This window comes from Chiloscyllium plagiosum, unplaced genomic scaffold, assembly GCF_037043375.1.
Source record: "Chiloscyllium plagiosum isolate Xiang-an unplaced genomic scaffold, Cpla_swu_hap1 HiC_scaffold_38, whole genome shotgun sequence".
NCBI lineage: Eukaryota > Metazoa > Chordata > Chondrichthyes > Orectolobiformes > Hemiscylliidae > Chiloscyllium > Chiloscyllium plagiosum.
In genome coordinates, this window is record NW_028270176.1 from 27959526 (window position 1) to 27983186 (window position 23661).

The following is a 23661-nucleotide window of genomic DNA, read 5'->3' on the forward strand; positions in this document are numbered from 1 at the left end:
TGATAGAGTTCCGATTGGAATGCCATGCTTCTAGGAATTCTCATGCATGTCTCTGTTTGGCTTGTCCTAGGATGGGTGTGTTGTCCCAGTCAAAGTGGTGTCCTTCCTTATCCATATATAAGATACTAGTGACAGTGGGTCATTTTGTTTTGTGGCTATTGTTGGCATAAAATTCACTGAAGAGAAGGAAAACAACCAGAAACTGCCATTCTTCGATGTCACAATACAGTGAACAGCCAATGGGGAACTTCAAACCACCGTCTACAGGAAAACAACATATACTGACCAAATACTGAACTACAGAAGCAATCATCCCAACATCCACAAACAAACATTATTTCAACAAGCCATCGCACACTGCGGCACAGAGGAACTACGCAGAGCAGAGGACAATCACCTAGACCATGTATTCAAAAAGAACGGGTACCCAATGAACACAGTCTGCCGATTTCTCAGCAACAAACCCAAACACGCGGACAAAACACGTCCAGAAACCCTAGCCACTCTCCCCTACATCAGAGACATCTCAGAAATGACTGCCAGACTACTCAGACCCCTTGGCATCATGGTAGCCCACAAACCCACCAACACACGAAAACAGCACCTAATGAACTTGAAAAACCCTATACAGACAACAAACAAAACTAATGTTATCTACAAAATACCATGCAAGGACTGTAACAAACACTACATTGGGCAAACAGGCAGAAAACTAGCCACCAGGACACATGAATGTCAACTAGCCACAAAAAGACATGACCCACTGTCACTAGTATCCTTACAAACAGATGAGGAAGGACACCACTTTGACTGGGACAACACACCCATCCTAGGACAAGCCAAACAGAGATACGCACGAGAATTCCGAGAAGCATGGCATTCCAACCGGAACTCTTATCAACAAACACATTGACTTGGTTCCTATTTCCCACCCCCTGAGAAACAGAACAGGAAATGCATCACCAGAGGAAATGACATCACCACAGGAAATTACATCAACAACCCAAGGAAATCTAAACACCTAAATAGAGAGCGGGCTACACCACCAGTGCATCATCCGGAGGCTCATTGAAGATGTTACCTAGTATGGTGACAAAACGTCTCAAATGGAACCTTCCAACTCAAACCGAGCAAACCGACATCTACAATCAACAATGGTCATTGTTAGACCCTTAATTCTGGATTTTTTAAAAATTCAATTCAAATACCACCCTTTACCGGAGGTTAAAGCCAGATCTTCAGGACAGGACCTGGGGGTCTCTGGGTTAATAGTCCAGTGGTAATACCATTAGCCCATTGCTTCCCCTGTATTCCTATCTTCCAAAGAGGCATCAAGAAAGGGCCGAACAGCCTGAGCCTGGGCTAGGTGGTTCTAGAATATCGACACGACAAATTCCCAACCCGCTCCTAAATGTCAGTTGCTGGGAATGAATTCCTGAATTAATCAGTTTGATGACTGATTCTTTTCAGAAATCCGGGGGGTGGGGGGAGCGTTGAATGGAGAGAATTACTGTAAACATCTGTGCTGACATTCCTTCATTCAGAATCTCCGCCTTCGGTAATTATGCCATCATTTCGAAACTGCAGCTTTCAGAGTCAGCGCTTCGGCAGAAAAGATTGCTGTCAGGACAGTCTAATGTCACCAACCCCTTCCACCCACCCATTTCGCAAACTCCATTTCCAACCCTTCAATTCAGAGCCGAATAACATTCTCTGAAATAATCCAACAGCCAGAATCTCCTAAACTGCGTGACTGACTAATTCTCGAGCTGGGTGGGGAGGGGGTGAGAACAACCCACCAGTAAAATATATTTCTCTCGTCGTTGCCATCCAGTCATAGAGTCATAGTGGTGTACAGCACAGAAACAGACCCTTCGTCCTAACTCGTCCATGCCGACCAGATACAGTCGGTTCACTGATACTGCACGTTTCTTCAACGCAAATTGGATGTAACATGTTTGAAGAATTTAGACTGTTATTTGTAGAAGGTGAACTTTCCTCACATGTATTGGCTATAGCGCGAACCTAGTTCCGTTAGTTTAAATAGTGCTGGTATTGCACGATATTTTTAAAATGCGAGATCGCACGAGAATGGAGCTATCGCGTTTATATCAGAATCGACTGTCACATAAATTAATCAAATTCTATTTACCAGCACTTGGCCCATATCCCTCTAAACCCTTCCTTTTCACATACCCATCCAGATGCCTTTTAAATGCTGTAATTGTACCAGCCTCCACCACTTCCTCTGGCAGCTCATTCCATACACGTACCACCCTCTGTGTGAAAAGGGTGCCCCTTAGGTCTCTTTTATATCTTTCCCCTCTCACTCTAAATCTACGCTCTCTAGTTCTGGACTCCCCTACCCCAGGGAAAAGACTTTGTCTATTTACCCTATCCATGTCCCACACGATTTTATAAACCTCTATAAAGTTACCCCTCAGCCTCTGACGTTCCAGGGAAAACAGCCCCAGCCTATTCAACCTCTCCCTATACCTCAAACCCTCCAACCCTGGTAACATCCTTGTAAATCTTTTCTGAACCCTTTCAAGTTTCACAACATCTTTCCAATAGGACGGAGACCAGAATTGCACACAATATTCCAACAGTGGTCTAACCAATCTCCTGTACAGCCGCAACATGACCTCCCAACTCCTGTACTCAATACTCTGACTAATAAAGGAGCTTTCCTCTGTATCTAACGCCATGCTGTCCCCGAGGCAGGGGGTGTGAAATCAGCAGTAATGCTCCCATTTAAAGGCAGGGTCTATAATACATGCCTGGGAAGTTTGTGCCTGTGTTGGAGTTCCTCTGGGAACTAGATCCAAAAGCCCTCCCCATTGTCCTGCTCCTGGGATAATCGATATCCGAAATGGCTTCCTCAGATGGAGTGACGATGTCTGAATGATTCATTCCCTTTTCTCTCCGGAGATGTTCCTGCCTGGGCTGTCCAAAGCACCATCAGAAAAACCCAAAGGAAAATCCTTACCTGCAATTTCTTTCTTTCCACGGAGCCATCGGATTTGAGCTGGAGGCTTACTTCGGGGGACCGTGCATATTAAACTGGCCAGCCTGTTGGCGACCAGCGTCTCTCCCTGTACCTCCACAATCGGTTTGGGGGGCACTGCAAAGACAAATGATTGTAATGAGCCAAATCCTGAGCAACACAGTCTGTATCACCAATGGTCACATTGTCCAACACCTTCGACATTCAGTCCCGCTGCCCCTGACCGCGGCCCTCGACACCATCCAGGGACAAATCAGCCCCCGCTTGACTGGCCCTACACAAAAACACTCCCTCCCTCCCCTCCCCCGACGCTCAGTAACAGCAGTGTGTACCATCTACAAGGTGCACTGCAGAGACTCACCAAAGATCCTCAGGCAGCGCCTTCTCAAACACACAATCACTTTCATTAAGAAGGACAACTCAAACTCCCTCAGCATGACCCTCTGACAGTGCGGCACTCCCACAGCACTGGCGCTCCGACAGTGCAGCAATCCCAGAGCACTGACACTCCGAAAGTATGGCACTCCCTCAGCACTGACCCTCTGACAGTACGGCACTCCCTCAGCACTGACCCTCTGACAGTGCGGCACTCCCTCAGCACTAACCCTCCGACAGTGCGGTGCTCACTCAGCACTGACCCTCCGACAGTGCGGCGCTCCCTCAGCACTGACCCTCCGACAGTCTGGCACCTCCCTCAGCACTGTCCCTCCGACAGTGTGGCACCCCCTCAGCACTGACCCTCCGACAGTGCGGTACTCCCTCAGCACTGACCCTCCGACAGTGCGGTACTCCCTCAGCACTAACCCTCCGACAGTGCGGTGCTCACTCAGCACTGACCCTCCGACAGTGCGGCGCTCCCTCAGCACTGACCCTCCGACAGTGCGGCGCTCCCTCAGCACTGACCCTCCGACAGTCTGGCACCTCCCTCAGCACTGTCCCTCCGACAGTGTGGCACTCCCTCAGCACTGACCCTCCGACAGTGCGGCGCTCCCTCAGCACTGACCCTCCGACAGTGTGGCGCTCCCTCAACACTGACTCCTCAGGCTTTACCAACATCCATCCTCGTTTCCCCTGGCCAATCCTGTTCGAATTTCTCTAAGGTTCCCTCCCCCGCCTACCATTCTCCGAAACTCCAGTGAATATAGTTCCAACTGATCCAGTCTCTCTTCATCTGTCGGTCCTGCTATTCCAAGAATCAGTCTGGGATACCTGCGCGGCACACCCTCTGTCACCAGATAAGGAGGCTCCGTGGCTCAGTGCTGCAGTCCCAATGCGCAAGGGACCCGGGTTGGATTCCCACCTCGGGTGGCCGTCTGTGGGGAATTTGCACATTCTCCCCGTGTCTGCATGGTTTCCTCCCACAGTCCAAAGATGTGCAGGTCAGGGTGGATTGGCCATGCTAAATTGTCCCATAGTGCCCAGGGATGTGCAGGTTAGGGTGAATTGGCCATGCTAAATTGTCCCATAGTGCCCAGGGATGTGCAGGTTAGGGTGGATTGACCATGCTAAATTGTCCCATAGTGCCCAGGGATGTGCAGGTTAGGGTGGATTGGCCATGCTAAATTGTCCCATAGTGCCCAGGGATGTGCAGGTTAGGGTGGATTGGCCATGCTAAATTGTCCCATAGTGCCCAGGGATGTGTAGGTTAGAGTGGATTGGCCATGCTAAATTGTCATATAGTGCCCAGGGATGTGCAGGTTAGGGTGAATTGGCCATGCTAAATTGTCCCATAGTGCCCAGGGATGTGCAGGTTAGGGTGGATTGGCCATGGGAAATTGTCCCATAGTGTCCAGGGATGTGCAGGTTAGGGTGGATTGGCCATGCTAAATTGTCCCATAGTGCCCAGGGATGTGTAGGTTAGAGTGGATTGGCCATGCTAAATTGTCATATAGTGCCCAGGGATGTGCAGGTTAGGGTGAATTGGCCATGCTAAATTGTCCCATAGTGCCCAGGGATGTGCAGGTTAGGGTGAATTGGCCATGCTAAATTGTCCCATAGTGTCCAGGGATGTGCAGGTTAGGGTGGATTGGCCATGCTAAATTGTCCCATAGTGCCCAGGGATATGCAGGTTAGGGTGGATTGGCCATGCTAAATTGTCCCATAGTGCCCAGGGATGTGTAGGTTAGAGTGGATTGGCCATGCTAAATTGTCCCATAGTGCCCAGGGATGTGCAGATTAGGGTGGATTGGCCATGCTAAATTGTCCCATAGTGCCCAGGGATGTGCAGGTTAGAGTGGATTGGCCATGCTAAATTGTCCCATAGTGCCCAGGGATGTGCAGGTTAGGGTGGATTGGCCATGCTAAATTGTCCCATAGTGCCCAGGGATGAGCAGGTTAGGGTGGATTGGCCATGCTAAATTGTCCCATAGTGTCCAGGGATGTGTAGGTTAGGGTGGATTGGCCATGCTAAATTGTCCCATAGTGTCCAAGGATGTGCAGGTTAGGTTGGATTGGCCATGCTAAATTGTCCCATAGTGTCCAGGGATTAGCAGGTTAGGGTGGATTGGCCATGCTAAATTGTCCCATAGTGTCCAGGGATGTGCAGGTTAGGGTGGATTGGCCATGCTAAATTGTCCCACAGTGTCCAGGGATGTGCAGGTTAGGGTGGATTGGCCATGCTAAATTGTCCCACAGTGTCCATGGATGTGCAGGTTAGGGTGGATTGGCCATGCTAAATTGTCCCACAGTGTCCATGGATGTGCAGGTTAGGATGGATTGGCCATACTAAATTACCCATAGAGTCCAAGGATGTGCAGATTAGGTGCATTAGTCCGGTCTAAATTTAGGGTAGGTGGAATTGATCTGGGTGGGTTACTCTTTGGAGGGTTGGTGTGGATTTGTTAGGCCGAAGGGCCTGCTTCCACACTATGGGGGTTTTATGAGAGCCCAAACTGCACACACAATACTCCAGGAGTGGTCTCACCAAGGCCTCTGTATGATTTAAGATGGAAATGCCTTCTCTCTAAGCCACTGGAGCCATTGGTACCCTCTTCCCCTGGATGATGGCAGTGGCTGGATCACTGACAATCTTAAAGGTAGGAGTTCATAGATTCTTGACTAACAAGGCAATCACAGGGGATCCAGCAGGTTGGGAGAAAAGTAGGCTTGCAGCCAACATCAGGTTAGCCACAGAGGTATTGATTAGCAGTACAGAGCTGAGTGGCTAATTCCTTTACCTCTGTTTCTGACCTTGCAGTCACATGGGGATAGGATGGCAGAAGGGGTACTGGCTGGACTGGCCCCCTTTGGAGGAGCCAGGATGGATTTGCTGGACCGAATGGCCTCCTTCAGTTTTGTAAGGTCTCCCAGATTCTGAGACCAAGCAGGAGGAGACAGAGCAATGGATCACCTTGAGTTTTGCTCTGACAGCCATAACCCTCAGTTCAGCTAAAATAAAACCTGTTCAAGCAGTCTCTGGCTTATCACAAGCATTTGATTAGATTAGTAGGTTGTAATCACAAAGATAGTCATTATTCTCTCTGGACAGACCAATTACCAAACAATTTAAACTTCACACTGTCAAAAAGACGATGAGATACAGACTGCAGGAATGCCAGAAACAGTGACATACAAGCAATCCACAATTACATTGCTCACAGAAGTGTTGACAGCTAAACCCCTTTGGATATTCCATAGCCTTCTCAGCGCAAGCAGAGACTCTGCCTCTTGCTCTCTCCTTCTCAGATCGACCCCATTGACACCTCTCCCTAATGTCTCTCTGTGCTGCCTACATTGTAACTGGACAATGTTAACACAGAATCCTAGAATCCCTACAGTGTGAAAATAGGCCCTTCAGCCCAACAAGTTCACATTGTCCCTCCGAACAGTAACGTCACCCAGACCAATTCCCCCTCCCTATTACTCTACAATCTAATCTAATAATCCCTATAATCTAATCCCTTTAACAAAACTCCACTCCAATGATCAATCTGACTCAGAGACAAAGTACACTCAAACACCAGACACCCATACTCAAACACCCACACATTCACAATCAAACACACACTCACACTCAATCACATATTCACCTCAAACACTCAATTTACGCAGAATACACTCACTCATGCTCACAACACACACAAACACTATATCTCTGACAGTGCAGGACTCCCTCAGCACTGACCCTCCGACAGTGCGGTGCTCCTTCAGCACTGACCCTCTGACAATCCGGCACTCCCTCAGCATTGACCCTCTGACAGTGCGGCACTCCCTCAGCACTGACCCTCTGACAATCCGGCACTCCCTCAGCATTGACCCTCTGACAATCCGGCACTCACTCAGCACTGACCCTCTGACAATCCGGCACTCCCTCAGCACTGACCCTCCGACAGTGCGGCGCTCCCTCAGCATTGACCCTCTGACAGTGCGGTGCTCCCTCAGCACTGACCCTCCGACAGTACGGCGCTTCCTCAGCACTGACCCTCTGACAGTGCGGCACTCCCTCAGCACTGACCCTCCGACAGTGCGGCACTCCCTCAGCATTGACCCTCCTGCAGTGCCACATTGGAGCATTCATATTGCCATTCTAAACTCACAAATGGTTAATTCAGCCATTTAAACCTGGTGTGGAAATCTGCAGCACAGAAAAAGGGCATTCAGTCCTTTGTCTGGCATGAGGCTCGATTTCGTCCATTTGTTTTCTCGTTAATGCTACATTGCCCGTTCCATCCCTCTAGCTCTTTTACCACACTCTGACGAATGTGCTTTGTCTGTCTGGGACCCCCAATGGCAAATGGAAGCCAGTTGCTTCTCCGTCTCTGGAGGCAACAATGGAGGGAGAGCTATCCCAGCATGCACTGCAGGAGCAAAAGGGCTGTATTAAAACCTCCCAATGGGAACAAGGGAGACAGCAAGAGAGAAAGACAATTTGGAAAACAAGTAGTGGAGAGGGATTTAAGGCCAACATATTTTAAACATTTGACAGGTTTAAATAATTAATAAAATAATAAAGCCTACCTTAATGACCTTTACAATGTTATGAAGTGCAAATTAAATTATGCATGTGAAGTGCACTCGATTAGAGTGAGATTGCGGGTTAAGGGTTCAAACAGGTTTATTCCATAATATATTTATTTATTAATAAATTCAATTATTGTTTGAGTGCCTGACAGAGAGAATGTATGCTTCCCTCAACCGCTAGTTATTGAGTGTTAATTGGAAAGATGCATAATGATGTTGGATGATTCTGAGTCATTAAGAGACACCGCTGTTCCCTTCAACACACATCCACCATCAAAAGGAAAAGCAGGGAATCCTTTGGGTATTTACATCATTCGAACTGGGAACAGCAGGGACAGAAAACAAAGAATTCCTCATCCCCACGCTGCTACAATTATCAGTAATTCAATGGGCAGGTTACTGCAGAAGGAGTGCCACACCGTTGGAGGGTCAGTGCTGAGGGAGTGCCGCACTGTCAGAGGGTCAGTGCTGAGGGAGCACCACATGTAGGAGGGTCAGTGCTGAGGGAGCACCGCACTGATGGAGGGTCAGTGCTGAGGGAGCGCCACACAGTTGGAGGGTCAGTGCTGAGGGAGTGCCGCACTGTCGGAGGGTCAGTGCTGAGGGAGTGCGCACTGTCGGAGGGTCAATGCTGAGGGAGCGCCGCAATGTCGAAGGGTCAGTGCTGAGGGAGTGCTGCACTGTCGGAGGGTCAGTGCTGAGGGAGTGCCATACTGTCGGAGGGTCAGTGCTGAGGGAGTGCCGCACTGTCGGAGGGTCAGTGCTGAGGGAGTGCCGCACTGTCGGAGGGTCAGTGCTGAGGGAGTGCCGCACTGTCGGAGGGTCAATGCTGAGGGAGCGCCGCAATGTCGAAGGGTCAGTGCTGAGGGAGTGCTGCACTGTCGGAGGGTCAGTGCTGAGGGAGTGCCATACTGTCGGAGGGTCAGTGCTGAGGGAGTGCCATACTGTCGGAGGGTCAGTGCTGAGGGAGTGCCGCACTGTCGGAGGGTCAGTGCTGAGGGAGTGCTGCACTGTCGGAGGGTCAGTGCTGAGGGAGTGCCATACTGTCGGAGGGTCAGTGCTGAGGGAGTGCCGCACTGTCGGAGGGTCAGTGCTGAGGGAGTGCCGCACTGTCGGAGGGTCAGTGCTGAGGGAGCGCCGCACTGTCGGAGGGTCAGTGCTGAGGGAGTGCCGCACTGTCGGAGGGTCAGTGCTGAGGGAGTGCCGCACTGTCGGAGGGTCAGTGCTGAGGGAGTGGGCACTGTCGGAGGGTCAGTGCTGAGGGAGTGCCGCACTGTCGGAGGGTCAGTGCTGAGGGAATGCCGCACTGTCGGAGGGTCAGTGCTGAGGGAGTGCCGCACTGTCAGAGGGTCAGTGCTGAGGGAGTGCCGCACTGTCAGAGGGTCAGTGCTGAGGGAGTGCTGCACTGTCAGAGGGTCAGTGCTGAGGGAGTGCGGCACTGTTGGAGGGTCAATAATGAGGGAGTGCGGCACTGTGGGAGGGTCAGTGCTGAGGGAGCGCCGCACTGTCAGAGGGTCAGTGCTGAGGGAGGGCTGCACTGTCAGAGGGTCAGTGCTGAGGGAGTGGGCACTGTCAGAGGGTCAGTGCTGAGAGAGTGCCGCACTATCGGAGGGTCAGTGCTGAGGGAGTGCCGCACTGTCGGAGGGTCAGTGCTGAGGGAGTGCCACACTGTTGGAGGGTCAATACTGAGGGAGTGCCGCACTGTGGGAGGGTCAGTGCTGAGGGAGCGCCGCACTGTCGGAGGGTCAGTGCTGAGTGAGTGCCGCACTGTCGGAGGTTCAGTGCTGGGGGAGTGCCGCAATGTCGGAGGGTCAGTGCTGAGGGAGTGCCGCACTGTCGGAGGGTCAGTGCTGAGAGAGTGCCGCACTGTCGGAGGGTCAGTGCTGAGGGAGTGCCGCACTGTCGGAGGGTCAGTTCTGGCTGTGCTGTAGCTTGGGATGGTCTCAGGTGTTGAAAGGCGCTAGAGAAATGTAGTTCCTTCCTTTAAATCCCGATGGGGGAGCACGAATTCAGGTTTGCTGAAATGTGGAACATATCGAAGAGTTTTCCTGTCAGCCCTCATCTTTCCCGAGGCTGATGCTCCCAGCTTCCCCAATTTGTTGAGGAATCGAAATCCCTTATTGCTGCACTCGCCTGTCTTTGCTCTCAAAGGCTTCCACTGTCTTCCCAGAGCTTGGAGCTTAGTTTTACTGTCAGTGTGATCTCTCAACTGTTATATTGTCACAATGCTGGGTGGGGAGGTGTTCGTGACAGAGGATATCCTGAGGACAATCAGAAGGGCTGAGTGGACTGGTGGGGCCCAGTGGGGAGTCACACTGTCATTTCAGTGTTGCAGAATTCTCTGCTTGCTCCATGCTGCTGCAAGAACGCGGTCCCCAGCTGCTGAAATATATTAGTGCTCCATTCCTAATCTCCTCTGCACACCAGCAGAAGCTAATTACTGTTAAACCAATCTTGGGCCTTTTCTCGGTCAGGCTCTGTCACTTCATCCCTCAGGCAGTGAGGATTTCTCATTTCCATTGATGTTCAATGTGGCCTCACTGCTTGCTCGACTTCATGAAAGATTCGATTTCCATGGTTTCCAGGAAATAGCCCCATGTCCAACCATTCAACCCTGAGCTCATCGACCTCCAAAATTTCCTCATTAACCCCCCCCCCTATCTCTGTAATCCCCTCCAGCCCCTACATCCCTCCCTATTTCTGTCACCCCCTGCAGCCCCTACACCCCGTCCCTATCTCTGTAAACCCATCCAGCCCCTATACCCCGTCCCTATCTCTGTAACCCCCTCCAGCCCCAACACCCCCTCCCTATCTCTGTAACCCCCTCCAGCCCCTACACCCCCTCCCTATCTCTGTAACCCCCTCCAGCCCCTACACCACCTCCCTATCTGTGTAACCCCCTCCAGCCCCTCCACCCCCTCCCTATCTGTGTAACCCCCTCCAGCCCCTACACCCCCTCCCTATCTCTGTACCCGCCTCCAGCCCCTACACCCACTCCATATCTCTGTACCCCCTCCAGCCCCTACACCCACTCCCTATCTCTGTACCCCCCTCCAGCCCCTACACCCCCTCCCTATCTCTGTACCCGCCTCCAGCCCCTACACCCCCTCCCTATCTCTGTACCCGCCTCCAGCCCCTACACCCCCTCCCTATCTCTGTACCCCCCTCCAGCCCCTACACCCACTCCCTATCTCTGTACCCCTCCTCTGCTCCTGACAGCCCTCTGAGATCTCTCTGCTTCTCCCATTTTGTCCTTTCTAACATTCACTCATTCCTGTTGTAGCTTACCCTGTCGCAGCCCCCCCACCCCACCCCCACCCCGCTCTTGTCTACATCGTGAAGCAGGTATTATTGTCGATCACAAGTTGTGGGCCCAATATTTATTGCCTCATCCCTAACTGCCACCCCTTGAGAGGGTGGGGGTGAGCCGCCTTCTTGAGCCGCTGCAGTCCATGTGCTGTGGGTAGCCCCACAATGCCCCGGGAGGGAATTCCAGGATTCTGACCCAGGAAGGAACAGCCGATATATTTCCAAGTCGGGAAGGTGAGGGGCTCGGAGGGAAACTTGCAGGGGGTGGTGTTCCCATGTACCTGCTGCCCCTTGTCCTTCTAGATGGAAGTGGCCGTGGGTTTGGAAGGTGCTGCCTGAGGGTCTTTGGTGAGTTTCTGCAGTGGGTCTTGTAGCTGGTACACACTGCTGTTACTGAGGGTCGGTGGGGGGAGGGAGGGGATGGTACACACTGCTGTTACTGAGCGTCGGTGGGAGGGAGGGAGGGGATGGTACACACTGCTGTTACTGAGGGTCGGTGGGGGGAGGGAGGGGATGGTACACACTGCTGTTACTGAGCGTCGGTGGGGGGAGGGAGGGGATGGTACACACTGCTGTTACTGAGCGTCGGTGGGGGTAGGGAGGGGATGGTACACACTGCTGTTACTGAGGGTCGGTGGGGGGAGGGAGGGGATGGTACACACTGCTGTTACTGAGGGTCGGTGGGGGGAGGGAGGGGATGGTACACACTGCTGTTACTGAGCGTCGGTGGGGGGAGGGAGGGGATGGTACACACTGCTGTTACTGAGGGTCGGTGGGGGGAGGGAGGGGATGGTACACACTGCTGTTACTGAGCGTCGGTGGGGGAGGGAGGGGATGGTACACACTGCTGTTACTGAGTGTCGGTGGGGGGAGGGAGGGGACGGTACACACTGCTGTTAATGAGCGTCAGTGGGGGAGGGAGGGGATGGTACACACTGCTGTTACTGAGCGTCGGTGGGGGGAGGGTGGGGATGGTACACACTGCTGTTACTGAGTGTCGGTGGGGGGGAGGGAGGGGATGGTACACACTGCTGTTACTGAGCGTCGGTGGGGGGAGGGAGGGGATGGTACACACTGCTGTTACTGAGCGTCGGTGGGGGGAGGGAGGGGATGGTACACACTGCTGCTACTGAGCGTCGGTGGGGGGAGGGTGGGGATGGTACACACTGCTGTTTCTGAGCATCGGTGGGGGAGGGAGGGGATGGTACACACTGCTGTTACTGAGCGTCGGTGGGGGAGGGAGGGGATGGTACACACTGCTGTTACTGAGCGTCGGTGGGGGAGGGAGGGGATGGTACACACTTCTGTTCCTGATCGTCGGTGGGGGGAGGGAGGGGATGGTACACACTGCTGTTACTGAGCGTCGGTGGGGGGAGGAAGGGGATGGTACACACTACTGTTACTGAGCGTCGGTGGGGGGAGGGAGGGGATGGTACACACTGCTGTTACTGAGCGTCAGTGGGGGGAGGGAGGGGATGGTACACACTGCTGTTACTGAGCGTTGGTGGGGGGAGGGAGGGGATGGTACACACTGCTGTTACTGAGCGTCGGTGGGGGGAGGGAGGGGATGGTACACACTGCTGTTACTGAGCGTCGGTGGGGGGAGGGAGGGGATGGTACACACTGCTGTTACTGAGCGTCGGTGGGGGAGGGAGGGGATGGTACACACTGCTGTTACTGAGCGTCGGTGGGGGGGGGGGAGGGGACGGTACACACTGCTGTCACTGAGGGTCGGTGGGGGAGGGAGGGGATGGTACACACTGCTGTTACTGAGCGTCGGTGGGGGGAGCGAGGGGATGGTACACACTGCTGTTACTGAGCGTCGGTGGTGGGGTGGGGGGGGGGGGGAGGGGATGTTTGTGGGTGTGGGGGCTGCTTTGTCCCTGGATGGTGTCGAGCTTCTCGAGTGTTGTTGGAGCTGCCCCCATCCAGCGGCAAGTGGGGAGTATTCCCTCACCCTCCTGCCTTGGGCCTTGTCGATGGTGGGACCGGCTTTGGGGGGAGTCAGGAGGGGAGTTACTCGCTGCAGGATTCCCAGCCTCAGACCTTCTTTCGTAGCCACTGTGTTTATGTGGCGAGTCCCGTTAAGAGTGAGGATGTTAAATCAATTCTAACAGAAAACCCCACTGGAGCCATAAGTGATGAACTGAGCATGTCTGAGCATGTGCAGACACAGACACACAGACACATAGACACACATGTGCACACACACACACACACACACAGACATACACACTCACACAGACATACACACTCACACAGACATACACACACACTCACACACACACAGACATACACACACACTCACACACACATACACACACACACACAGACGCATACACACACAGAGTTACAAATACACACACACACCATCAAAATTAAGCATTTGCAATAAACAACAATATCCCCTCTGGATATTATTGCAATCTTTGAGTAGTCTGTAAATTTGTATGTATGCAGAGATGGTGCCAATTACCACAAACAGTCATTGAATGTACAATATGGAAACAGACCCTTCAGTCCAACTCGTCCATGCCAACCAGATATCCTAACCTAATCGAGTCCCATTTGCCAGCACTTGGCCCTTATCTCGCCAAACCCTTGCTCTTCATCTACCCATCCAGATGCCTCTTAAATGCTGTCACTGTACCAGCCTCCTCCACTTCCTCTGGCAGCTCATTCCATACACGCACCATCCTCTGCGTGATAAAGTTGCCCCTTAGGTCCATTTTCGATCTTTCCCCTCTCACATGCATCACAGGTTTTGTTTGCTATTTAAAGGGTCAGCTTCATCCTCCCTGACCTTTCCCATTCCCCTCCTCCCCCGAGCCCACACCCCAAAGCTGATCCTATCAAACACAGTGAGCATCAATGGTAAGCAGACTCGCACAGCCAAACACAGAGCAACTGAACACCAAAGGAACCTGGGAGAGATGGTCTCAGTGAGGTCTAAATGATGTTCAAGGGGATTGACAGCATGGAGGTAATGAGGGCGTGAACCCATGGGGTGGGGGGGGGGTTAATCCAGAACAAGAGCACATCGTTTTAGGGTAAGGCCGATTTAAACCAGAGATGAGGAGGGATGGTTTCTCCCAAAGGGTGGGGAGTCTGAGAGATTGACTCCCCCCCTCCCCGGTCCATGAGTGCAGTGGAGACTGGGACACGGAGTACAGTTAAGGAGGAGATGGACGGGTTTTTAATCTGTAACAGGGTTGGAGAGTTATGGGGAATGGTCAGGGACGTGGAGTTGAAGCCCAGATGAGATCATCCACGATGGGGTATTGAATGGGGTAGCAGGCTGGAGGGGCTGAATGGCCTACTCCTGCTCCCAGCTCTCGTGGCTTGTTTATGCCTGTCATTACATTCATTGTTTGTGAATGGCCTCATCTGTAGCTGTATAGCAGGTTCCCCAAGGGGGCTGAATGGCCTCCTTATCCTGTGTGACAGTCTGGAGGAGAGGTGCTGAATGGCCTCCTGTTTCTGTGTAACAGGGTGGGGGGGGCGAATGGCCTCCTCCTGATCCCATGTAACAGGCTGGAGGAGGAGGGGGCTGAATGGCCTCCTGTTCCTGTGTAACTGGCTGGAGGAGGAGGGGGCTGAATGGCCTCTTGTTCCTCTGTGACAGGATGGGGGTCTGAATGGCCACCTGTTCCCATGCAAAAGGCTGGAGGAGGAGGGGCTGAATGGCCTCCTGTTCCTATGCAACAGGCCGGAGGAGGAGGGGGCTGAATGGCCTCCTGTTCCCGTGTAACAGGCTGGAGGAGAGGGGGCTGAATGGCCTCCTGCCCCCGTGTACACTTGGCACATGTACCTTGTGTGCCATGGTCTCTGACAGTCACTTACCCAGCACTGTTACCACGGCAACCTGGTGGTGCGTATCTTCAGAGTACAGCTGACAGTAATAACCTCCCTCATCTCTGACGCGAATATCCGACAGGGCAATCCGTAACTGCTTTTGGGTGAAGGAGACCAGTTGAAATCGTTCGTCTTTTAGTGCTGAGGGATAGAACAGATAGCGAGAGAGAGACGTCAGACATCGTACACAATTCACAAACGATATTCTCTTCCCCTGTAATCCCGGTTCAGGCAGTGCTTGGTCTCAGCGAATGCCATCCAATAATGATTTGTCAGTCGCTGATGTATATTTTTTGGGTCGAACTGTATGGCACAGTCAGAGTGATGTCCTCAAACTTAGCTCACATGATAAATATCACAAATAACTGGGATCTGGTTGAGACAGATATCTTGGAGTTTATTTACAACATGATTGACTTGCATTGCTATAGTATTGCAGACTTACAAAGCATCTGGGTTCCCTACATGACGTTTTGTCATGTGGGTTTAAGGTCACACTTGATGGTGTGGGTTCAAGGCAAGAACTATCTTCAAGTTTAGACTTCTGTGGACTTCTGTTTGTTAGCACAATCTATAGGAAAACACGGTAATCTGAGATCTACAAGGAACTTAACTGTATATTATGAAGAGACTTGTATCTACGTTCTTGTAATTTTCCACCTTCGATGTATCTGACTAACTCCGCCCTCGCTGTGCTATTTATACCCGATGGGAAGGAGCGACATTATGATAAGCTTGCTCTGGAGTCCGAAAGTCGTTTCACAACTCCTGACAGGCCGCACATAAAACCAGAAAGTGCTGGAGATAGAAGTCTGACAAACATCTGTTCTTCTCTCTCTGCAGAGGCTGCCAATCCTGCTAAGTATCTCCAGCGCATTCTGATTTTATTTCAGCGTCCTCAGTACTGCCCACTTTCTTTGTTCGTTCATGGGGTGAGGATGTCTCCGGCTGGGCCCAGCATTTATTACGCCATCCCTAATTACCCAGATGGCAGCTGAGAGTCAACCACATGGCTGTGGGTCTGGAGTCACGCGTAGGCCCAGACCAGGAAAGGATGGCAGTTTCCTTCCCTGAAATGCATGAGGGAACCCAATGGGTTTTTCCAACGAGCAACAACGAATTCATGGTCATCATACTTCCAGATTTTTTTTTTTTAAATTTGAGTTCAAATTCCACTAGCTGCCATGCTGGGACTTGAACCCAGGTCACAAGAAGATGACCAGAGTCTCTGGATTAATACTTTATAGTGATAACACCACTAAGCCATCACCTTCCCAGTTTGCAATGCCCACGTGCAACAAATCACTGAGGCACATAGCACTAGTTTCTTGACACAAAGCGAGGGATTGTGAGTCAGGTGGAAATATCAATGCAGGGACATTCTCTGATTGGGTGGGATGGTGGCTCAGAATCCTGGGATTCGCACCCTCAGGGACATTGTGGGTTTACCTCACAGCGCCAGGGAACTGGGTCGATTCCAACCTCGGGGAACTGTCTGTGCGGAGTTTACAACTTCTCTGAAGATGTGCAGGTTAGGGTGGATTGGCCATGCTGAATTGTCCCATAGTGCCCAGGGATGTGCAGGTTAGGGTGGATTGGCCCTGCTACATTGTCCCATAGTGTCCAGGGATGTGCAGGTTAGGGTGGATTGGCCATGCTGAATTGTCCCATAGTGCCCAGGGATGTGCAGGTTAGGGTGGATTGGCCATGCTGAATTGTCCCATAATGCCCAGGGATGTGCAGGTTAGGGTGGATTGGCCATGTTGAATTGTCCCATAGTGCCCAGGGATGTGCAGGTTAGGGTGGATTGGCCATGCTGAATTGTCCCATAGTGCCCAGGGATGTGCAGGTTAGGTTGAATTGGCTACGGGAAATTGTCCCATAGTGGCCAGGGATGTGCAGGTTAGGGTGGATTGGCCATGCTGAATTGTCCCATAATGCCCAGGGATGTGCAGGTTAGGGTGGATTGGCCATGCTAAATTGTCCCATAGTGTCCAGGGATGTGCAGGTTAGGGTGGATTGGCCATGCTAAATCGTCCCATAGTGTCCAGGGATGTGCAGGTTAGGGTGGATTGGTCATGCTGAATTGTCCCATAGTGCCCAGGGATGTGCAGGTTAGGGTGGATTGGCCATGCTGAATTGTCCCATAGTGCCCAGGGATGTGCAGGTTAGGGTGGATTGGCCATGCTGAATTGTCCCATAGTGCCCAGGGATGTGCAGGTTAGGGTGGATTGGTCATGCTGAATTGTCCCATAGTGCCCAGGGATGTGCAGGTTAGGGTGGATTGGCCATGCTGAATTGTCCCATAGTGCCCAGGGATGTGCAGGTTAGGGTGGATTGGTCATGCTGAATTGTCCCATAGTGCCCAGGGATGTGCAGGTTAGGGTGGATTGGTCATGCTAAATTGTCCCATAATACCCAGGGATGTGCAGGTTAGGGTGGATTGGCCATGCTAAATTGTCCCATAGTGTCCAGGGATGTGCAGGTTAGGGTGGATTGACCATGCTAAATTGTCCCATAGTGTCCAGGGATGTGCAGGTTAGGGTGGATTGGCCATGCTAAATCGTCCCATAGTGTCCAGGGATGTGCAGGTTAGGGTGGATTGACCATGCTAAATTGTCCCATAATGCCCAGGGATGTGCAGGTTAGGGTGGATTGGCCATGCTAAATTGTCCCATAGTGCCCAGGGATGTGCAGGTTAGGGTGGATTGGTCATGCTAAATTGTCCCATAATGCCCAGGGATGTGCAGGTTAGGGTGAATTGGCTATGCTAAACTGTCCCATAGTGCCCAGGGATGTGCAGGTTAGGGTGGATTGGCCATGCTGAATTGTTTCATAGTGCTCAGAGATGTGTAGGTTAGGGTGGATTGGCCATGCTAAATTGTCCCATAGTGCCCAGGGATGTGCAGGTTAGGGTGGATTGGCCATGTTAAATTGTCCCATAGTGCCCAGGGATGTGCAGGTTAGGGTGGATTGGCCATGCTAAATTGTCCCATAGTGCCCAGGGATGTGCTTGTTAGGGTGGATTGGTCATGCTAAATTGTCCCATAGTGCCCAGGGATGTGCTGGTTAAGGTGGATTGGCCATGGGAAATTGTCCCATAGTGCCCATGGGTGGGTGGGATAGGTGCTTTAGTCAGGTGTAAATATCGGGTCGTAGGGGAATGGGTCTGGCTGCGTTACCCTTTGGAGGGTCAGTGTGGACAAGTTGGGCCGAAGGGCCTGTTTCCACACTGTAGGGATTCTAGGATTGTATGAGCGAGTGTCACTACATTAAAGGGACACTCTCTGTTGCTGTGAAACGGAAGGTTCCTCTAAACCCGGTGCTGTGCGGAACCCAAAACTACAGAGACGGAAATTTGTCTTTACATCTTATTTGAGAAACAGGAGTGCTCTGTACGAAGGGTCAGTGTGGAATTTGGAAGGACGAGAGGAGATCGTTTAGAAATGTATCCATTTCTGCCAGAAGTTCCCAGGGTGGTCGCAGGGATGACGTCCCCACGATTGGGAAACAGTCTGAGGACAGAGATGAAGAGGAACACCGTCACCCAGACAGAGGTGACCCTGTCGAATTCTGTGCCACAGTCAACTGTGGACTTGAACTCACTGAAAAGAGGTTGAAGGGAAAAATAGATGGAGGTTGGCAGAGAGAGAGAGAGAGAGAGAGACAGAGAGAGAGAGAGAGAGAGAGAACGGGAATATGGAATACAGGAACATCCTCTCCATCCCCCACCGACGCTCAGTAACAGCAGTGTGTACCATCCCCTCCCTCCCCCCACCGACGCTCAGTAACAGCAGTGTGTACCATCCCCTCCCTCCCCCACCGACGCTCAGTAACACCAGTGTGTACCATCCACTCCCTCCACCCCCCACCGACGCTCAGTAACAGCAGTGTGTACAATCCCCTCCCTCCCCCCCCACCGACGCTCAGTAACAGCAGTGTGGACCATCCCCTCCCTCCCCCACCGACGCTCAGTAACAGCAGTGTGTACCATCCCCTCCCTCCCCCCACCGACACAGCAGTGTGTACCATCCCCTCCCTCCCCACACCGACGCTCAGTAACAGCAGTGTGTACCATCCCCTCCCTCCCCCCCCCACCGACGCTCAGTAACAGCAGTGTGGACCATCCCCTCCCTCCCTCACCGACGCTCAGTAACAGCAGTGTGTACCATCCCCTCCCTCCCCCCCACCGACGCTCAGTAACAGCAGTGTGTACCATCCCCTCCCTCCCCACACCGACGTTCAGTAACAGCAGTGTGTACCAACCCCTCCCTCCCCCACCGACGCTCAGTAACAGCAGTGTGTACCATCCCCTCCCTCCCCCCCCCCACCGACGCTCAGTAACAGCAGTGTGTACCATCCCCTCCCTCCCCACACTGACGTTCAGTAACAGCAGTGTGTACCGTCCCCTCCCTCCCCCACCGACGCTCAGTAACAGCAGTGTGTACCATCCCCTCCCTCCCCCCACCACCGACGCTCAGTAACAGCAGTGTGTACCATCCCCTCCCTCCCCACACCGACGTTCAGTAACAGCAGTGTGTACCATCCCCTCCCACCCAACCGACGCTCAGTAACAGCAGTGTGTACCATCCCCTCCCTCCCCCACCGACGCTCAGTAACAGTAGTGTGTACCATCCCCTCTCCCCCCCCACCGACGCTCAGTAACAGCAGTGTGGACCATCCCCTCCCTCCCTCACCGACGCTCAGTAACAGCAGTGTGTACCATCCCCTCCCTCCCCCCACCGACGCTCAGTAACAGCAGTGTGTACCATCCCCTCCCTCCCCCACCGACGCTCAGTAACAGCAGTATGTACCATCCCCTCCCTCCCCCACCACCGAAGCTCAGTAACAGCAGTGTGTACCATCCCCTCCCTCCCCCCACCGACGCTCAGTAACAGCAGTGTGTACCATCCCCTCCCTCCCCCCCCCACCGACGCTCAGTAACAGCAGTGTGTACCATCCCCTCCCTCCCCCCACCGACGCTCAGTAACAGCAGTGTGTACCATCCCCTCCCTCTCCCCCCCACCGACGCTCAGTAACAGCAGTGTGTACCATCCCCTCCCTCCCCCACCGACGCTCAGTAACAGCAGTGTGTACCATCCCCTCCCTCCCCCACCGACGCTCAGTAACAGCAGTGTGTACCATCCCCTCCCTCCCCCACCACCGACGCTCAGTAACAGCAGTGTGTACCATCCCCTCCCTCCCCCCACCGACGCTAAGTAACAGCAGTGTGTACCATCCCCACCCTCCCCCCACCGATGCTCAGTAACAGCAGTGTGTACCATCCCCTCCCTCCCCCCACCGACGCTCAGTAACAGCAGTGTGTACCATCCCCTCCCTCCCCCACCGACACTCAGTAACAGCAGTGTGTACCATCCCCTCCCTCCCCCACCGACGCTCTGTAACAGCAGTGTGTACTATCCCCTCCCTCCCCCCACCGATGCTCAGTAACAGCAGTGTGTACCATCCCCTCCCTCCCCCACCGACGCTCAGTAACAGCAGTGTGTACCATCCCCTCCCTCCCCCCACCGACGCTCAGTAACAGCAGTGTGTACCATCCCCTCCCTCCCCCCACCGACGCTCAGTAACAGCAGTGTGTACCATCCCCTCCCTCCCCCCACTGACGCTCAGTAACAGCAGTGTGTACCATCCCCTCCCTCCCCCACCGACGCTCAGTAACAGCAGTGTGTACCATCCCCTCCCTCCCTCCCCCCACCGACCCTCAGTAACAGCAGTGTGTACCATCCCCTCCCTCCCCCACCGACGCTCAGTAACAGCAGTGTGTACCATCCCCTCCCTCCCTCCACCGACGCTCAGTAACAACAGCGTGTACCATCCCCTCCCTCCCCCCACCGACGCTCAGTAACAGCAGTGTGTACCATCCCCTCCCTCCCTCCACCGACGCTCAGTAACAACAGTGTGTACCATCCCCTCCCTCCCCACTGACGCTCAGTAACAGCAGTGTGTACCATCCCCTCCCTCCCCCCACAGACGCTCAGTAACAGCAGTGTGTACCATCCCCTCCCTCCCCCCACCGACGCTCAGTAACAGCAGTGTGTACCATCCCCTCCCTCCCCCCACCGACGCTCAGTAACAGCAGTGTGTACCATCCCCTCCCCCCCCCACCGACCCTCAGTAACAGCAGTGTGTACCAATCCCTCCCTCCCCCCACCGACCCTCAGTAACAGCAGTGTGTACCATCCCCTCCCTCCCCCCACCGACGCTCAGTAACAGCAGTGTGTACCATCCCCTCCCTCCCCCCCACCGACGCTCAGTAACAGCAGTGTTTACCATCCCCTCCCTCCCCCCCACCGACGCTCAGTAACAGCAGTGTGTACCATCCCCTCCCTCCCCCCCACCGACACTCAGTAACAGCAGTGTGTACCATCCCCTCCCTCCCCCCACCGACGCTCAGTAACAGCAGTGTGTACCATCCCCTCCCTCCCCCCACCGACGCTCAGTAACAGCAGTGTGTACCATCCCCTCCCTCCCCCCACCGACGCTCAGTAACAGCAGTGTGTACCAGCTACAAGACCCACTGCAGAAACTCACCAAAGACCCTCAGGCAGCACCTTCCAAACCCACGGCTACTTCCATCTAGAAGTCAAGGGGCAGAACGTACATGGGGACACCACCCCCTGCAAGTTCCCCTCTGAGCCCCTCCCTCCGGGACATTGTGGGTCTACCCACAGCACATGGACTGCAGCGGGTCAAGAAGGCAGCTCACCCCCACCTTCCAAAGCGGGGGGGCAGTTAGGGACAGATATTAAAAGCTGACCCAGTTCACCGAAATAACTCCACAGAGGAAGTGTATCCTGCCATCACAGTACCGTTGCTTCACACATGGGCAGACCGTAATAGGGTCACCCACGAGAGTGCCAGTATCTCTGACACGACTGTTCACACCTGTCAGCCCGGGCTCCCTGCTTGGAACAGGTTAACATCCCCAATCAGGGAACTCATATTCTATCAGGTCCACTTGGCTGACCTCATTACAGTCACTACTCCAGCAACACCCAAGTCCACTGAATGAATTAAACAAAGTTGATGGAGAGAGAAATTCCAAACAAAAGGGAAAACAGGATCAACTTCCAGTACACCACAATTAAGGACTGCCATACTGTCGGAGGGTCAGTGCTGAGGGAGTGCCACACTGTCGGAGGGTCAGTGCTGAGGGAATGCCGCACTGTCGGAGGGTCAGTGCTGAGGGAGCGCCGCACTGTCGGAGGGTCAGTGCTGAGGGAGTGCCACACTGTCGGAGGGTCAGTGCTGAGGGAGTGCCGCACTGTCGGAGGGTCAGTGCTGAGGGAGTGCCACACTGTCGGAGGGTCAGTGCTGAGGGAGCGTCACACTGTCGGAGGGTCAGTGCTGAGTGAGTGCCGCACTGTCGGAGGGTCAGTGCTGAGGGAGTGCCGCACTGTCGGAGGGTCAGTGCTGAGGGAGTGCCGCATTGTCAGAGGGTCAGTACTGAGGGAGCGCCGCAGTGTCAGAGGGTCAGTACTGAGGGAGCGCCGCAGTGTCAGAGGGTCAGTGCTGATGGAGCGGGTACTGCCTGTCCATAACCCTCCAAACCCCCTTACTCCAAACCCGTCTGTATCCTGTTCAGTTGTCCTTCCTGTCCCAGCCTCCACTGCACTCTGGGTGGGGGCGGTGAAGTTTGAATCCCACAGAATCTCCACTGTTTGGGAGAAATCAGTCCTCCCCATCTCTGGTTGGAAATCCTAAAAATATGACCTGTCGTTCTGTATTGCCTTACGTGAGAAGACAACCCCTCTCTTCACCCGCTTTGTAAATCCCCTTGATATACCTCACTCCGATCCCATCACATCTGCCAAATTCCAGAGTGTGTCGGCCTCAACTGTTCAATCTCTTGACAGCTCGAACTCATTCTGCGCTGCCTGGGGTAGGTGAAAGGGTTAATTCCCCATTTTCTGGCTCTATTCTCCCCAGGCCAGTGTCTGGAAAGAGTCAGTATTGAAAGTATTGTGAAGGATATTGTGATTAAAGTATTTACTTTACTGGTTGGATCAAATGGTTTGCTCACTCAAATCGATCTTCTGTCTCCCTGCACTGGGCTGCAGAATAAATCATATTTAAATGTTGGATAGGGAGGATTTAACAAAATAGCTCATCAGTTTTAAAAGGGTCACCATTGGGGATGTAATCCTTTTAGTCAGATGTGGGACAGCTGTGAGAAAAACAGGCCAGAGATTCCTGGATGCCTGCAAATATTACCTCCTCCGGTGCCCTCACACCTAGGAACACATCGGGAGAACACAGGAGAGGGAGAGAGTGGGTGAGTCAATACAGGAGAGAGAGAGAGAGAGAGTGAAAGAGACTGAGGACAGTAAACAGACAGTGAGTGTGTGAATTAACACAGGAAAGACAGGGAGAGAAAGAGAATGTGTGAGAGAAAGAGAGTGAACAGTAATAGAGAGAAACAGAGAGAGTGAGTGCGTGAGTTAACAGGAAACAGAGAGAGTGAGTGCGTTTGTGTGTGGATCAATACAGGACAGAGAGAGTGAATCACT

General features: G+C 53.1%; 1 protein-coding gene across 2 annotated transcripts in view; it reads right to left on the reverse strand.

Annotated features, from left to right (window-relative positions):
* cadm4 (cell adhesion molecule 4) overlaps positions 1–23661 on the reverse strand; it is a 250119-nt gene that overhangs the window by 68172 nt on the left and 158286 nt on the right. For both annotated transcript variants that reach the window (XM_087981089.1, XM_087981090.1), the window contains exons 3-4: positions 15119–15271; positions 2990–3124 (exon numbers count right to left, since the gene is read on the reverse strand). In XM_087981089.1, the coding sequence (XP_087837215.1) occupies positions 2990–3124; positions 15119–15271 (288 nt within the window). The remainder of the gene's footprint in view (positions 1–2989; positions 3125–15118; positions 15272–23661) is intronic.